Source organism: Emys orbicularis, chromosome 1 (assembly GCF_028017835.1).
Source record: "Emys orbicularis isolate rEmyOrb1 chromosome 1, rEmyOrb1.hap1, whole genome shotgun sequence".
In the NCBI taxonomy this organism is placed as follows: Eukaryota; Metazoa; Chordata; order Testudines; family Emydidae; genus Emys; species Emys orbicularis.
The window spans coordinates 164,738,869-164,753,425 of record NC_088683.1 but is presented as its reverse complement, the minus strand read 5'-3'; the positions used below and the strand labels follow the sequence as shown (position 1 = coordinate 164,753,425).

Here is a 14,557-nt window from a genome sequence, read left to right as displayed (position 1 = left end):
GTTGGACCAGAGGATACAGATTGGATCTAGATCCAAATGTCCCCAAAGCCTATAGAGTTTCAGATCTGGTGTCCTGGTCCATGCCAATCTCTAGTGTCAACATATAATAATGACCTTCTCAGTTAATAAATTAAGTGTCATTGCAAGTGTAATTGATGGTCATTCAAATAAGCGAGAATGCTTTCTACCTTCCTGGTAGAAACAAAATGAACAAAAGCCCCAGAAACTCTTGAACAGTTAAAAGTAGATAGTGTTGAAATTTATCTGTTTGAATGAGTCGAACATGAGGCCAGCTTGATTCATATTAGGTTTGTGAGCCAAACTAACGCCATAAACCCTATATTAGGGGGCCTAAATTAAGTGGATTCCTCTTAAAGGGTCATCATCAAGTGGGTGTTGCAACTCTAAAATTTCAAGGGAAAACCCCCCAGGGTCCCTACTGGGCGAGGGAAAAAAAAGTCTCAAAAATATTAATCAAGTGTTAAGCAATACCCAAATGTCTGCCTGAGACTGCAAACAGCCTAAAGCAATAGCTCTGAGAGGTGTGACCTATCCACTTCATCTGAATAGTGCATTGATTCTGAAATGTAAAGGTAATGATTTAAATGTCAACTGTTAACTATTTCACTACTTATTTTATTGGAAACATCCAGCGAATGTGCTTATTCCAATCCCAAACTGCCTCTCATCTCCTCGGTTGGGGGATTTAATATTAAAATAAACTAACAGAGGTTCCTGTGTTGATGGCAATATTCATTATCATACTAAATTCAGAAAAACTCAATTTTTCAAATTTAAATGGAAGTGCCACAGAATTCACAGCCTGCTGCACCTGAATGCCAGAGAATTCAGAGACCAGGCCACGGGATTTAAGCACAGATTGCTGTAGAGTACATGGGGATTGAATATAATGAGACAGACTCTATTAAATGTCAACAGATCTGACTTATGCCTGACTTTAAGGACCACATTTTAAAAACGTGGCTTCCATTTTTGCGTACGATCACTTATTCACATGAATAGTAGTACTAACCGGCCAAGTTTCCAAAAGAGGTCTCCCATTTAGACACCTAAATGAAGTGATCAGATTTTCAATACTGTGCATCACCCAACAGCTCTCCTTGTTGTCAATGGGGGGGCTGCTGAGTTCTGAGCTCTTTGGAATAATTGGCCACTTCTTTTGGTACCTAGGTGGGAAGTGGACTCTTCTGAAAAGCCAGATTCTGTTGTGGGTGCCAAGCACGTCTGAAAATCCACCCCCATGCATAAACTTCCATCTGTGCCAATTAGATCTGGCTGAAACCAGGATGTTCTGTTTCATGGGGAATTTCACAATTTTTCTGAAACACAAAAATGCATTTTTGTGGGAAATTAATTAAAACTGATGCAATTTTGCAAAAATTTTTGGTGTAATCAGATCAGCATTTTGAATTCAATTGAACACTGTTTCAGTTGAAATTTTCTACCAGCTCTCCTGCCAAACAAACAAACAAACAACCCCTCCCCACCCCCCCACCCCCCCCCACACACCGCACAGATGGAGCGGCCTGGCTGAAAATTTTCTTGAAACTGCTTTTTGATGGAAAATTGATTTTTTTTTTAAATGAAATTCACACAGAAAAGGTTCTGTTTTCCGTGGAAAACTTCAACTTGTGTTGAAAATCCTGAAGAACCAAGGAGATTATGGTTTTCAGCCCACAAATGAAAACTTCCTGTTCAAAACCTGAAAAAAAGTCAAAATTTTCTGTGGAAAATTTTAACAAAAACATTTTTTCTGTTTTTGTCAACATTTTCCAACCAGCTCTAATCTATAGGCATATTCTATTTTTATAGGCACAAGGAATAGTGCATATTAAAAAAAAAAAAAAAAAGGTGCATGCAAATGATGTGTCCGTGCAAAGTTGCAAGTGCACCAAGAGAAGCTGGGTTGAGGTCTTTTTAACTCCTTCCTCTTCCCTCCCAACATGAATAACCAACAAAGGGAAACATTAGTACCATGGAATTTATGGTATTTTTGCACTTCTGAGGTCTTCTCACTGTAAGTCCTTTTGGAATGCTTATTGAAGTACCAGCTTTTCTCTTCATCAAAGACCATAAAAAGCAGGACAAACTCTCGGGTATCTACTGGCCTGTTACTTGTACTGAGGGTTCCCTTTCGACAGATCAAGATTGGACCAATCAAGCCTGAGTGAATATCTTTCTCCTGGAAGGCAATAAATACAAATTACAAGTAAAAGTTAGGGTTTCCCAAAATACGTCATTAATAACAATTTGCACACTCACAGGGACTTTCATTTGAGAATTTTCCCTTACAGGTGTTAACATTGGTGCACAGGAATTGCCAGACTGGATCAGACGCGAGGCCCGTGCAGTTCAGCATCCTGTCTCCAACAATGGCCAATGCCAGATTTTTTTTCATGTTTTTTAAATAACCCTAAACGTATGTTGCCAGTCTGTGATCCCTGTCTAGTTCTGCAATATCCTTTTTGAGATGGGTGGCCAGTTCCACACATACAGTATCCAGAGGAGGCTGTACCACGGATTATATAATGGCATTATAATTGTTCCTGTATTGTTCCCCATCCTATTCCGTATGCATCATAACATTTTGTTTGCTTTTTCAACTGCAGCTGCACATTGAGCAGAGGTTTTCATTGCTCTGTCTGCAGTGATACTCAGGTACCGTTCCTGAGTTGATATGGTTAATTTAGAACCACATAAGGTGCAAGTAGTTTAACATTTTCTGTCCAGTATGCCTTATTTTGTATACATCAATACTGAATTTAATCTACCATCATGTTGCCCATTCAACTAGCTTGGTTAAGACCCTCTGAAGTTCCTCACAGTCTGCTCTGGACTTGGCTAACCTAAATTATTTGTGTCATCAATGGATATTGCTACCTCACTAGTCACCTCCCCCTCTTTCCAGGTCATTAAAAAAATGTATTGAACAACACTGGAGCTAATACAGAACCTTGTGACCCCTTGCTGTTAGCCTTTTGCCATCATGAAAACTGACCTTTTAATCCTACTGTTTGTTAACTCTTTTAACCAGTATTTGATCAATGACTATACTCAGCCTTGCATTCTATGACTACTTACTTTCTTCAGTAGCCTCCTGTGCATGACCTTGTCAAGGGCCTTTTGAAAGTGTAAATAAAATATGCCATTTGATTCTGCTTTATCCGCTATTTTACTGACACATTCAAAGGATTCTAACAGATTAGTGACACAACTTTCCTTTACAGAAACCATGCTGGATAGACCCTATCATACCATGATCTTTCAGATCTTTTATTTATTCTAGTTGAATGATTATTTCAACCAAATTTACCAGGTAGAGAAGTAAGACTTAATGAATAAAGGTTGGGTAAAGGTCCCATTTTACAGATGAGGAACCCAGATCCAAGATGTATTTGCACATCACATTGCAAACATGGGGGCTGGACGAATCTCTCAGCTATGCTATATTCCTAACTAAGGGCCTGATCCAAAGTCTACTGAACTCAACAGAAAGACTTTGGATCAGGCCCTAAATTTGGGATAGAGGGCCTGATTCCCCATTGCCTTGCGTAGTTACTGAACTCTATGCAAAGTGGCTATGAAATGCTACCAAATCAGAGTTCTCCACCCACTCATGCCAGTGGCAGCAATTTATATTCACTTTGCATAGGCATAAATGATTAGATGAGGAACAAGAGAATGGCGAATCAGGCCCAAAACAATAGGAAGCAATGCAAAGTGCTGTGAAACCAGTATTTCAGCAACAAGACATAGTAGCTGTTATCCAACAGACTCCAGCACCCTTCTGCTTAGATTTCCTTACCGGGTTTACACTGGAGTAATAGGCCCAGGACCTACAGGCTGCTCCAGGTTGTATAGGTCCAGACCGCTTGGTTGCAAACCATACATAGGTATAGGTGTCATTTGGCTGAACTGCATCATCCTTTTTGAACCAGTCTGGAGACTCATCTTCATAACTGCTTCCCTCAGAGGATTTCTCATAGAAAAGCCCATGAGAATGGAGGGAATATGGTCTGGATGCCAGATTTTTAAAATGAACCTGGAAAATAAATACAGGCAGATTCTCGATTAGCAGATTTGGGCCTAAACCAAAACTCCAGGCATAAAACACCCATGAACTGTGTAAAGTACAAATTCAGGATTCAGATTTGTCCACTGATTATGGGCTAGATTGTGCCTGGTTGGAGGTGGGGAGTGTAACTCCTGACATCTTTCTGGGGTGCAGCAGACTGCACTGTGCACAGCTAGTAGTATGTGGGGAGCAGGGTAATGGCTCCGCCTACTCCCTGCCCCCTTTCCAGCACTGCTCCCAAGAAGGAGCAAGTTGGTAGCAGCCCCTGCGTTCCTGTGAGAACCCCAATTCCAGGCAGGTCTACCATGGGTTGCATAAGGGGGACAGGGAGTCTTTATTCTTTCCTGCACCCTTGGGTGGCAGTGTTAGACAGGGCACAAGCTAGTTCTACAGTAATACTAGATCCCAGTGTATGTAATTCCCACTGATGTCAATGGGAGTTTCTCTATTATGCATCTCCCTCATCCCAGAGGTGGACTGCCAGGGCAAGGAGCTGGTCTTTTCTCGCTCACTCAGAGGACGGAGTTCCAAGATTAGGGTTGGCTTTTGTCTCCTCTTTTCTTGTTCCTGATTTTTATGCAACTCATCTGTTCCCTTTATGTACTAGAGAGCCTGGTCAAAGAAGTTAGAGATAATGAGCAGGTGGCTAATTGTTTCGAATGGTGGTCTGGTGAGGCATTTCAATACCATGCTGAGGTCTCATGTTGGTGTAGGTCATCACACATCTGAGTAAACATTTCTGAGACCCCTGAGGAAGCGTTTTGTAGTTGGGTGTGCGAATGTCGAAGTTCCATCGATCTCTCGGTGGAATGCTGAAATGGCCGCAAGATGGACTCTGATCGAGCTCATCGTTAAGCCAGTGCTTTTCAGCTCCAATCTAAGATTAATGGTAGTGCAGCTGTATCGCTCATCAAGTGTCTTCCTTGACATCAGGCAGAGAACCTCTTCCATTTTTGAAGCGATGTGTCTCTCATACTCAGTTTCCTGCTGTTTAATAACACGTTTGACTTGTTCCAAACAGGTTATTTCGTCATGGTGGAACCATTCAGAAGCCACACCTGTAGGCGGAGTATCTCCAGAGTCGGGTGGAGAGTGCGACCGTTGTGTTGAGACAGCAGATCCGACCGGCGAGGGAGAGCTCGCGGGGCGTATATCGCCATGCATAACAGGTATGGATACCATGCCTGCCTGGGCCATGTCGGGACTGTAAGGATAACTTTGGCTCTGTCTGCTCGTATCTTGTGTATCACGTGTGATATGACTGGTATCGGTGGAAACACATACATGAGCGGTGCCTCACATTTGATGAAGAAGGCATCCCCTAATGACCGGTAGTCCCAGTCCTGCTCTTGAGCAGAACATTGCGCATTTGCGATTCATTGGGGATACAAACAGATCGATGGTGGGAGTGACCCACCGTTTGAAGATTGAACTCAGGACTTCTCCATTCATCTCCCATTCGTGATCCTGGGAGAAGTAGCTGCTGAGCGTGTCTGCTGTTGCATTCTGACAGCCTGGCAGGTAACACACTGAGATGTTTACGTTGTGTTGTATGCACCAATTCCAAACTCTCACGGTTTCTGTGCATTGAGAATGTGAGCGAGCTCCTCCTTGCCTGTTGATGTAGAACATGCAGGCGATATTGGTGGTCATAATTCAAATGGATTTGTTCCGTATAGAAGGTAGGAAGTGCCTGCAGGTGTTGCAAACTGCTCGTAGCTCTAGCAAATTGATGTGCAGTGGAGTCTCTCCTGGAGACCAATTTGCCTTGTATCGTTTGTTGACTCATGTGAGCACCCCAGCCTATCAGTGAGGCATCTGTGGTGATCACTGTTGTCGGGGGTTCTGTTGAAAAGGGATACCCATACAGATATTTTGTGGCCTTGTCCAGCATTGTAATGAGTTGAGGACATTTGGTGGAACTGTGAGCCGTTTGTGTAGGTTGTGTTTGCTTGGTATGTATACCGTGCTTACCCAACCTTGTAGACTTCGCATATGTAGTCTTGCATGTCGTACCAGGAACATTGTGGCTGCCATGTATCCCAGTAATTATAGGACCGTGCGAGCCTGAACTTGAGGACTGACTTGTACCTCTGAAATGAGGTTCGTGAGGTTTGTGAATCTGGTAAGGGGTAATGATGCCTTGGCTTCTATGGCGTCAAGGTGTGCCCCGATAAAGTCTAGTTGTTGGACTGGGTTTATGGTTGATTTCCATTCGTTTATTTGTAGACCCAGCTCCTGGAATAGTATGAAAGTGGACTGGACTGCGTTCATTGTGTCTCGTAGGCAATCGTCCAGGTAGGAGAAAATCATTATTCCCTGTTTGCACAGATGAGTCGCTACCCCCACTAGAGTTTTGGAGAAGACTCTTGGTGCTGTGGCTAGGCCGAATGGTAGTACTCCATATTGGAAGTGTTCTTGTCTACCGTGAATTGTAGACATTTCCTGTGAGCAGGATGAATGGTGATATGGAAATAAGCATCTTGGACGTCGAGGGCTGAAAACCAATACCCCTGTTGCAGCACTGGGAGTATCGTACCCAATGTGATCATCTTGAATTTTTGGGATCTGACAAACTTGTTGAGGTTCTGTAGATCCAGGATGGGTCTCCAACCCCTGCTCTTCTTCTGGGTCAGGAAGTAATGGGAGTAGAATCCCTTCCCTCTGAATTGTAGGGATACTTATGCCACAGCACCAAGTTGTAGAAGATGATTGACTTCTTGTCGTAGTAGGTGCTCATGAGAAGGGTCCCTGAAAAGGGACAGGATAGGGGGTAGGGTAGGTGGGTGGGAGGTAAAGGGGATAGTGTATCCTGACTTGATAACTTCCAACACCCATTGGTCTGATGTTATGGTGGCCTAGATGTGGTAAAAGGGCTGGAGTCCATGGCCAAAAATTGGGAATGGGTCAGGCATGAGCGCTGTTTCGTGAGGGAGGTTGTTCAGACCCTCGACCAACTTTTCAAAATTGCGGTTTGGAAGTGCCGCCTGAGAAGTCGGCGCCTGAGATTGAGGTGGTCGCCGGCGTTGTGATCGTTGACGCTGGTGTTGTTGCCTGTTTGAGGAGTCTCTAGGTCTCTGAGATGGTATCTCCTTCTCTTTGCAGGGGGGGTGTAAATCCCCAAAGTGCAGAGCATGGCATGAGAGTCCCTCACTGAATGAAGGACCCTGTCCGTCTTCTGAGAGAAGAGTTGTTCCCGGTCGAAAGATAAGTCTTCTACTTTTGTCTGGAGTTCTTTTGGTATCCCCGAGGCCGAAAGCCATGAGGCTCGGTGCAGTACTGAGGCTGTGGCCATCGTTCTGGCTGCCGTGTCCAATGCTGCCTGAAGGGCTGTTTTGGATCTGAGCTGGCCCTCGGTGATGACGGCCCGGAATTGTGCGTTTTTCCTCTGGTAGCTCAGAGGTGTGCTGGGCAAGTTTCTCATAGTTGTCGTAGTCATATTTGGCCAGTAGTGCAGAATAATCGGCCACCCGAAACTGAAGGACACTGGAGGAATATATCTTACGTCCGAACAAGTCGAGTCTTTTGTGTTCTTTGTCATGGGGTGTAACCTTGAATTGTGGCTGTTTGTTATGGTGATTTACTGCCTCGACAACTAGCGTCCTGGCAGGAGACCGCCTCTCTTTTCGCAGACCTCTCTGCGGAGACATTTGAGCCCACTTTTTTGTTTTTTTCAGCGGGTAGGTCTCCTTTTCCATCTTGACGAGTGCCTAGAGAGGCTGTTTGCTTGTTCTCCTCAGGCTGGAGGGACTTCTCTATCAAGATTATTTTAAGCCGGAGATCCCTGTATTACTGGGCTCTGGCTTTCAGGTTGCTGCAGTGGGAATATTTCTGGGGAATATACCCCTCACCCAGGCAGCGTATGCATAAAGAGCATCCATCTGAAACGGGCATGGCATCATGGCAGGAGCTGCATTGTTTGAAGCCTGGAGACCCCGGCATTTTAACTAGTAACCGTCCCTTAAGGGGGGGGGAGGAATGTTGTCTAACGAACTAACAAGAAATTTGTTTTTGTTTTACTAACACTAACTCTCTAACAGCTTATCTAAATATTTATCTAAAAATTATTTCTTAACGGTTTTAGGGAGAAATGCTAACACTGCCCCTTCGCTCCCTTTTCAGCAGAAGACATTGAGAAGGAACTGGAGGGCTCGGGTTGTGCGCATGCTACACACAGCACCAACGGCGCCACGAGACGCCTACTGGGCACCCGCGACCCACGTGGACACTGCTACCATACATCTCCAATCGACGGTGCTGGGATGCACCACCACTTAAAGTGGAGTACCCACAGGGATATTACTCGAAGAACCACCTGTTCCATTCAGTCCATCCCATGAGGGGTCAACACCTTCCTTATAGTAAATATTCTAATACACTGCCCAGTTTTAAGTCCCAAGAGATAGTGACCGCTTCTCTTGGGGAAGACTATTCCACCGTCTCAAAGAGCTCATTCACAGGAAGGGTGCCCTTTTGTAATATTCCTGTTACTACTAGCTATAATCCCTTGTATCGTATTTATTATTTGTATTGCTTCCACGTCATCCTTAATCTTTATGTGATGGCCGGCATCTTGGCCACCATGCAGAGATTGAAGTGAGGACCTCCAGAACTAAAAGCATGAGTGGCTACAACTTGAGCTAAAGCTCCATACCTGGCTGTGAGTGTGGGGGGACTGTGACAACTCCTATCCTCTGGCTCAGAGGGGAGACCTGTAACACATACTGACCAGTGAGTCATTTACACTAGAACTGCTCAACATTTTTACATCAAAGTATTTTTAAGACAAAAAAGGACTTTTCAGACAAATATAAACATTTTCATTTTTGTCTAAAGTTTCAGGTTTTTCAGTGAAAATTTTTTTCCAGTGAAAAATTCATGTTTCAGTTCAGTTTTGGGGAAAATTATGATTTCAAAGAGCAAATCTCCCTCCCCTCCCCCACTTTTTGGTTTTGTGTTAAAAGACAAAGCTTTTTTGGTGGGAAGTTGAAAAATTTTTTTTTACAAGATGTCCCACCAAAAATGACTGATATTTTTCAACCAGTTCTAGCTCAGCCCCTTCAGATCCTTGTAAGAAACCTTCATGCACCAAACACCTGAAGCCTTGACTTACTTGGATGACATCATCCACCTCAGCCCTGATAACAGGACCCAGGATACCCAGGTGTTCTTCATACTCCCCTTCAGGCTCCCGAGTTGTAAAGGTACTATCCACATAGCTTCGGAAAATCACTTTTTTGTATATGGTGTTGCCCCCATCATGGCTGGTTCTGTCATTCCTCATTGTGCTGAGGGGAACATAATGGAATTAGAACATAATGGAACAAACATCATGGAATTAGAAAAACGGACATTTTATGATGAAAATTAAAGACCTACACATAAAAACCCCTCAAGATGTAGTCTGAGAAACAGTTACATTTACTGCTGGAAAGCTTTGGAGGAAAAAGAATCAGCACAAATGTCAGTGATTCACACTGAAAATGTATGATCCAGGGTATTAAAGTGACTACAAAATGATATCACTACATTCCATTTTTCTCCACAGTGATTCCACACCAAATTTGCTCAGTTTGCAAATCCTAAAATAGTTTTTCTAGCCACCAGTGATGAAAATTTTCTCTAATATCTGAAAATCCATCTGGGCTATTTATACCTCTTACACCATCATCCATAAGAAACTGAATCAGCACTTAGAGTTTTGGTGAGGCAATAAGAATCCAGCTCCCTCTCCCACAGATGTATCGGCACTGGAGAGCTAATGGGAATGAAGGATGTAATTAGTTATCAGCTATAAATCAGAGCCACATGAGGAAGTGATGCTGACAGCTCAGTGAGAAGGTGTCCCTTTGTATATCTGCCATTTGGTCACAACCACATTTAAAAATGCAACTGAACTGCTGAGAAATAGGAGTTTAGTCCCTCATAGTCACCTAAGGTACATCTACACATCTACACAGCCCACAGCAGACTCGGGCTTGCACTACCCAACTAAAAATAGCTGTGTAGATGTGGCTTCGGCTTTGAAGCCTGGGGATGGGGGTGGGAGTCAGAGACCAAGTGCCAGCCTGTGCTTCAATTTCAACGCACTGTCTACACAGCTATTTTTATAGTGTGAGCGCAAGGCCAAGTATGTTGAGCTGCACTTGGAAGGCTTGCTGCCGCAGACTGTGTAGATGTACCTTTAGTGGAAGAGCACTACTCCTCTAGTGCCTAGAGCAAAGGCCTGGGGATCATCTCTTCCTCATGCGGCTCTGAATTTTAGCTGATAACTAATTACATCCTTTATTCCCATTAGCTCTCCAGTGCCGATACATCTGTGGGAGAGGGAGCTGGATTCTTATTGCCTCACCAAAACTCTAAGTGCTGATTCAGTTTCTTATGGATGTAGGTTCTAGTCTCAACTCTTCCAAAGACTCAGGGACAGATCCTCAGCTGGGGGAAGTTGTCACAGCACCATTGACTTCAGTTGTGCTATGGTCATTTATATCAGCAGCTGAGTATCTGCCCCACACAGGGCAAATCATTTCAGTATTTGAGCTTCAGGATTTTTACATATGGAGAACTCAGAGCCCTCTGGGCACTCTTGCAAATACAAATAATGAAGGTGGAGCTGAAGCAGGGGTCTACATGGGGAAAGTTGGGAAGGGGGAAATAGACAAGTTTGTCAAGTAGCCTGAAGATACACAATTCGGAGACTGAATTTGCAGTAGTGAAATTTCCGCTCCTGTCCTAAATCACCCGACAATGAAAATTCAGGCTGTGCAAATATTTTTGTGGGTAGCAATTTTAGAGAGAAAAAAAAAGGCAGATTTTGCACAGAAATATGCAATCACTGGTAATTTTGCATGGTTTGATTTAAGTGTTGATGTTCATCACAATGAAATTTCAAATTTCTAACAGGTTGAATTTCTCTCTCAGAAAAACTGGATTACAAATTCTTGTTGGGAAATAAAGCCACTTTTTCCAAATCAAAACAAAATGCGACCATCTCAAATTTGGGGTTCATGCGCGATGGTCCAATCAGTTCTTGATCTCTGCTAAGACTAGCAACAAGGGGGTTAATTAAAATCATCTATGGTGGTGGTGATTTGCATGATGTGGATATTTATCTGCTGGGAACTGGACTGAGAGTCAAACTCCTCATTTTGTACTGGAGATTAAACAAAACTTCAGATGGTGGGAACTATAAGGCTGGAATTTTCAGTGGGGCCTAAAGGTGTTAGGCACCAGCTCCACTGAAACTCCCTTAGGTCTCTTTGAAAAATCTCCACCTAAGTCCCTACCTACCCAAGCTGGATTCAAACTGGCAACCTATAGGCTCTCTCTTGACTGAGTCCCAAACCATCCCATCCACACATACTTAGATACCAAGCTGAGGTATTGATGTGGGCCTCATTACTGTAGCAGCCGTGTTAGTCTGTATCCGCAAAAATAACAGGAGTACTTGTGGCACCTTAGAGACTAACAAATTTATTAGAGCATAAGCTTTCGTGGGCTACAACCCACTTCTTCGGATGCATACAGTAATGCATCATTACTGTAGTATCTGAGCACCTCTCAATCTTCAATGCATTTATCCCCATAAAAGCACCTGTGAGGTAGGAAAGGGCTTTATCTCCGTTTTACAGAAGGGGAACTGAGGCACAGAGAGACTAAGTGACTTGCCCAAGGTCACACAGGAAGTCTCAGGCAGAGCTGGAAGTTAAACCCAGGTCTCCTGAATTTCAGGCTAGTGCCCTAAAGCTCTGGTCCTTCCTCTCTTCCTCTTCACCTACTGCATTACAGATTGTTAAACTGAACAGCACTTGTGTTTAAGAAATCCCATAACCCTTCAACAACAGTAGCTTTGCTGTGGGACAGCTATCTGAATCAGTGGCCTGGTATTTAGCAACAGGGTGTGAGGCAAGAGAGAGGAAGAATTTGGCCCAACCTTTTCTTTAGTCTTGCATAGTCCCAGAAGACCTCTTCGGCTGCAATGTAGTATCTTCTCATGTTCCCTCTGTTGTGTAGATGATGCACAGCAATGTCATCAGGGTTACGGACATTATTAATGTTGAATCTGGGGTCCCTTGTATATTGGTCATCTGCAATTTCCAAACGGTCAGAGCCTCCTGGAACATGCTCCTTGGAGTCCCCATTCCCACTGGGAAGCCCTATGATGACTGGCTTAAATTGTCTTGGGGTCAGCGTGTAGTTAGCCCTGCTTGGCAAAACCGGGAGGTTGGCCTCACTGGGCAATGCTGTATTGTTGGTCTCACAAAGGGACACTGTGTGGTTGGCCTCACTGGACAATAATGTGCAGTTTTGCTCTCCAGGTATCTTTGGGGGTCTCACACCTCTGGGTGTCAATGAGAGACTACTATACTTTTGATTATCCTTTTTCCTCCTTCGGGTCTTGATGAGAGTCACAGATGTACTCAAGGTGCCATTCACATTTCTCTCTTCCCCTTTCAGCATTGGATGCTTGCTGCTTACTTTCCAATGACCCTTTGTAAACTGTGAGTAGCCTTTGAATTTTCCTTGCTTCTTCTTATTCAGGGACACACTCTCTCTTGTAGGCATTGTAGCATTTCTGGAACGATTCTGTAATTTATCAGTAGCCTGAGCTGAATTTGTCTCCATCCCATAACTCTCCTTCCCAGAGGCCAAATTCCTTTTCTCATTCATAATTTTAGATGGAGACTTCATACCTCTTGGCGACAGCTTTCCCAGCATGTCCTTTGCCACCACTGGGCTGCGAGTAGAAATTAAGATATCCGATGCATAATCTAGAGTAAAATTTCTTTCTTGTTTATCTTTGGGTAGTTCTAAGTCCGGGAGATTGAACATGTTTAACTCATTGTTTTCTGCCCTGTGTCCCACAGCAAAAGTCAAGTTATCTGCATGTTTGGGAAATTCAGCATTTTCTTTCTTGGTTTCCTCCTCCTCTACCTCCTCCACATCCTGGTCCTCAACATATTCATTTGGAAATTGGTCAGTCCCTAACATATCTGAACTGGAGAAATTGTATTCTCCTCCTGAATTTTCCTCTTGCGGCTCCTCTGAATAGAGTGTTGCAAAGAAGGACTTCATGCTGTCCCCCCTGTCAGGTAACAGTTCTGCGGCATCTTTTGTTTGGGCTTCTTCCCTGTTCCTCAGTAGTTCACCTGCAAGTGTTTTCTCATAATTTCCTGACATCTGACTCGGATTTGCTTCATAGTCACTTTGGTTTCCAGCTTCAGATGCCAAGTCAGGATTTACTGCTGTTGTGGTGACTGGAAGTGACTGTTCTGCTGCCGCTGTGTAATTTTTATGGAGGGACCCAGCCTTGGTTGGGAGAGCAGTGCTTTGAGTTTCCAAGAGCACATCAGTGTCCAAGGTATCACTGAATGGCGGATCTGAGCCAGCAGACACATCAGCACTCTTAGTGATGGTGCCAAAGTTCTCATCTATGGCCAGAGCAGTAAGATTCTGCATTTCCTCCTGGGCCATTGATTTCTTCCCAAATGTCCGAAGTCCCAAACTTGAGGCCAGAAAATCTTGGTAATCAAAATCATCAGAAGACTGCTGTTTTTTTTCTGTTTCTCCTCCAGTTTGGGGTGAGGTGACAGGCATATTTTGATGAGTCTTCTCAGAGGGGAATTCTATGATATCATATGGGCCATCCTCATCAGAATAATCTACATCTTTTTCACACTTGGCATCTCTAAACCTCAGCCTCATGCCATGGCTCATCTCAGGGGAACCCCAGGATGCAAAAAGCCACGTACCTGCAATTGAAAAAAAAAAATGTACTACATATTATTTGTAGAGCTTGAACCCCATCTGTCACGTCCCATCTAGATTGTAAACTCTCTAGGTCAGGGGCTGTCTTCTGTGTTATTAGTCTGTACAGCACCCCACAATATTGCTCTGGTCCTTGATTGAGATTCCTAGGCATAACCATAGCAATAAATCATGAATACTGAATACAATTGACCCATAACGTTCAGAGATAGATCTGGATCTCAACTTCCCTAAAGTTTAGGGTTATTTGGATTCGGGTTTTTGGTACAACCCATGATATAAAGGGAGATAAGAGACCAAAACTAGATGGAAACAAGAGGTCAGTTGTGAAGTTTAGATAGGGATCCAAACTTTGCAAAGTTTGAACTGTGAGTTTGGGTTATGTCTCTTGTGTTATGTGTATAAACCTAAGGATGAGAGAATACTGATCATAATAAAAATCCTCACAGGCATTTTAAATCATTTCAAAATCAGATAGGTTACAATAATTTAAAACCCTCTGGAGGGTGAAGGTCTTTAATAGGACAGTGAAATTCCACATTTGGACCTCTAGATTGGCCTACATGAGAATAAATGGGCACAATGCACCAACTGACTCCAGTCTCTTTCATTTCATGGCATGTCCCAGAATAAAACATGGGAGAGAGGGACAAAAAATGGCTTTTACCTGAAAAAGATGCCAGATGTAATTTT

At 43.6% G+C, this 14,557-nt stretch overlaps 1 protein-coding gene across 1 annotated transcript in view; it reads right to left on the bottom strand.

The window, feature by feature from the left end:
• LOC135878063 (coagulation factor V-like) overlaps positions 1–14,557 on the bottom strand; it is a 56,089-nt gene that overhangs the window by 12,688 nt on the left and 28,844 nt on the right. The window contains exons 13-16 of the mRNA XM_065403629.1: positions 12,030–13,848; positions 9,210–9,384; positions 3,827–4,063; positions 1,996–2,203 (exon numbers count right to left, since the gene is read on the bottom strand). Of these exons, the coding sequence (XP_065259701.1) occupies positions 1,996–2,203; positions 3,827–4,063; positions 9,210–9,384; positions 12,030–13,848 (2,439 nt within the window). The remainder of the gene's footprint in view (positions 1–1,995; positions 2,204–3,826; positions 4,064–9,209; positions 9,385–12,029; positions 13,849–14,557) is intronic.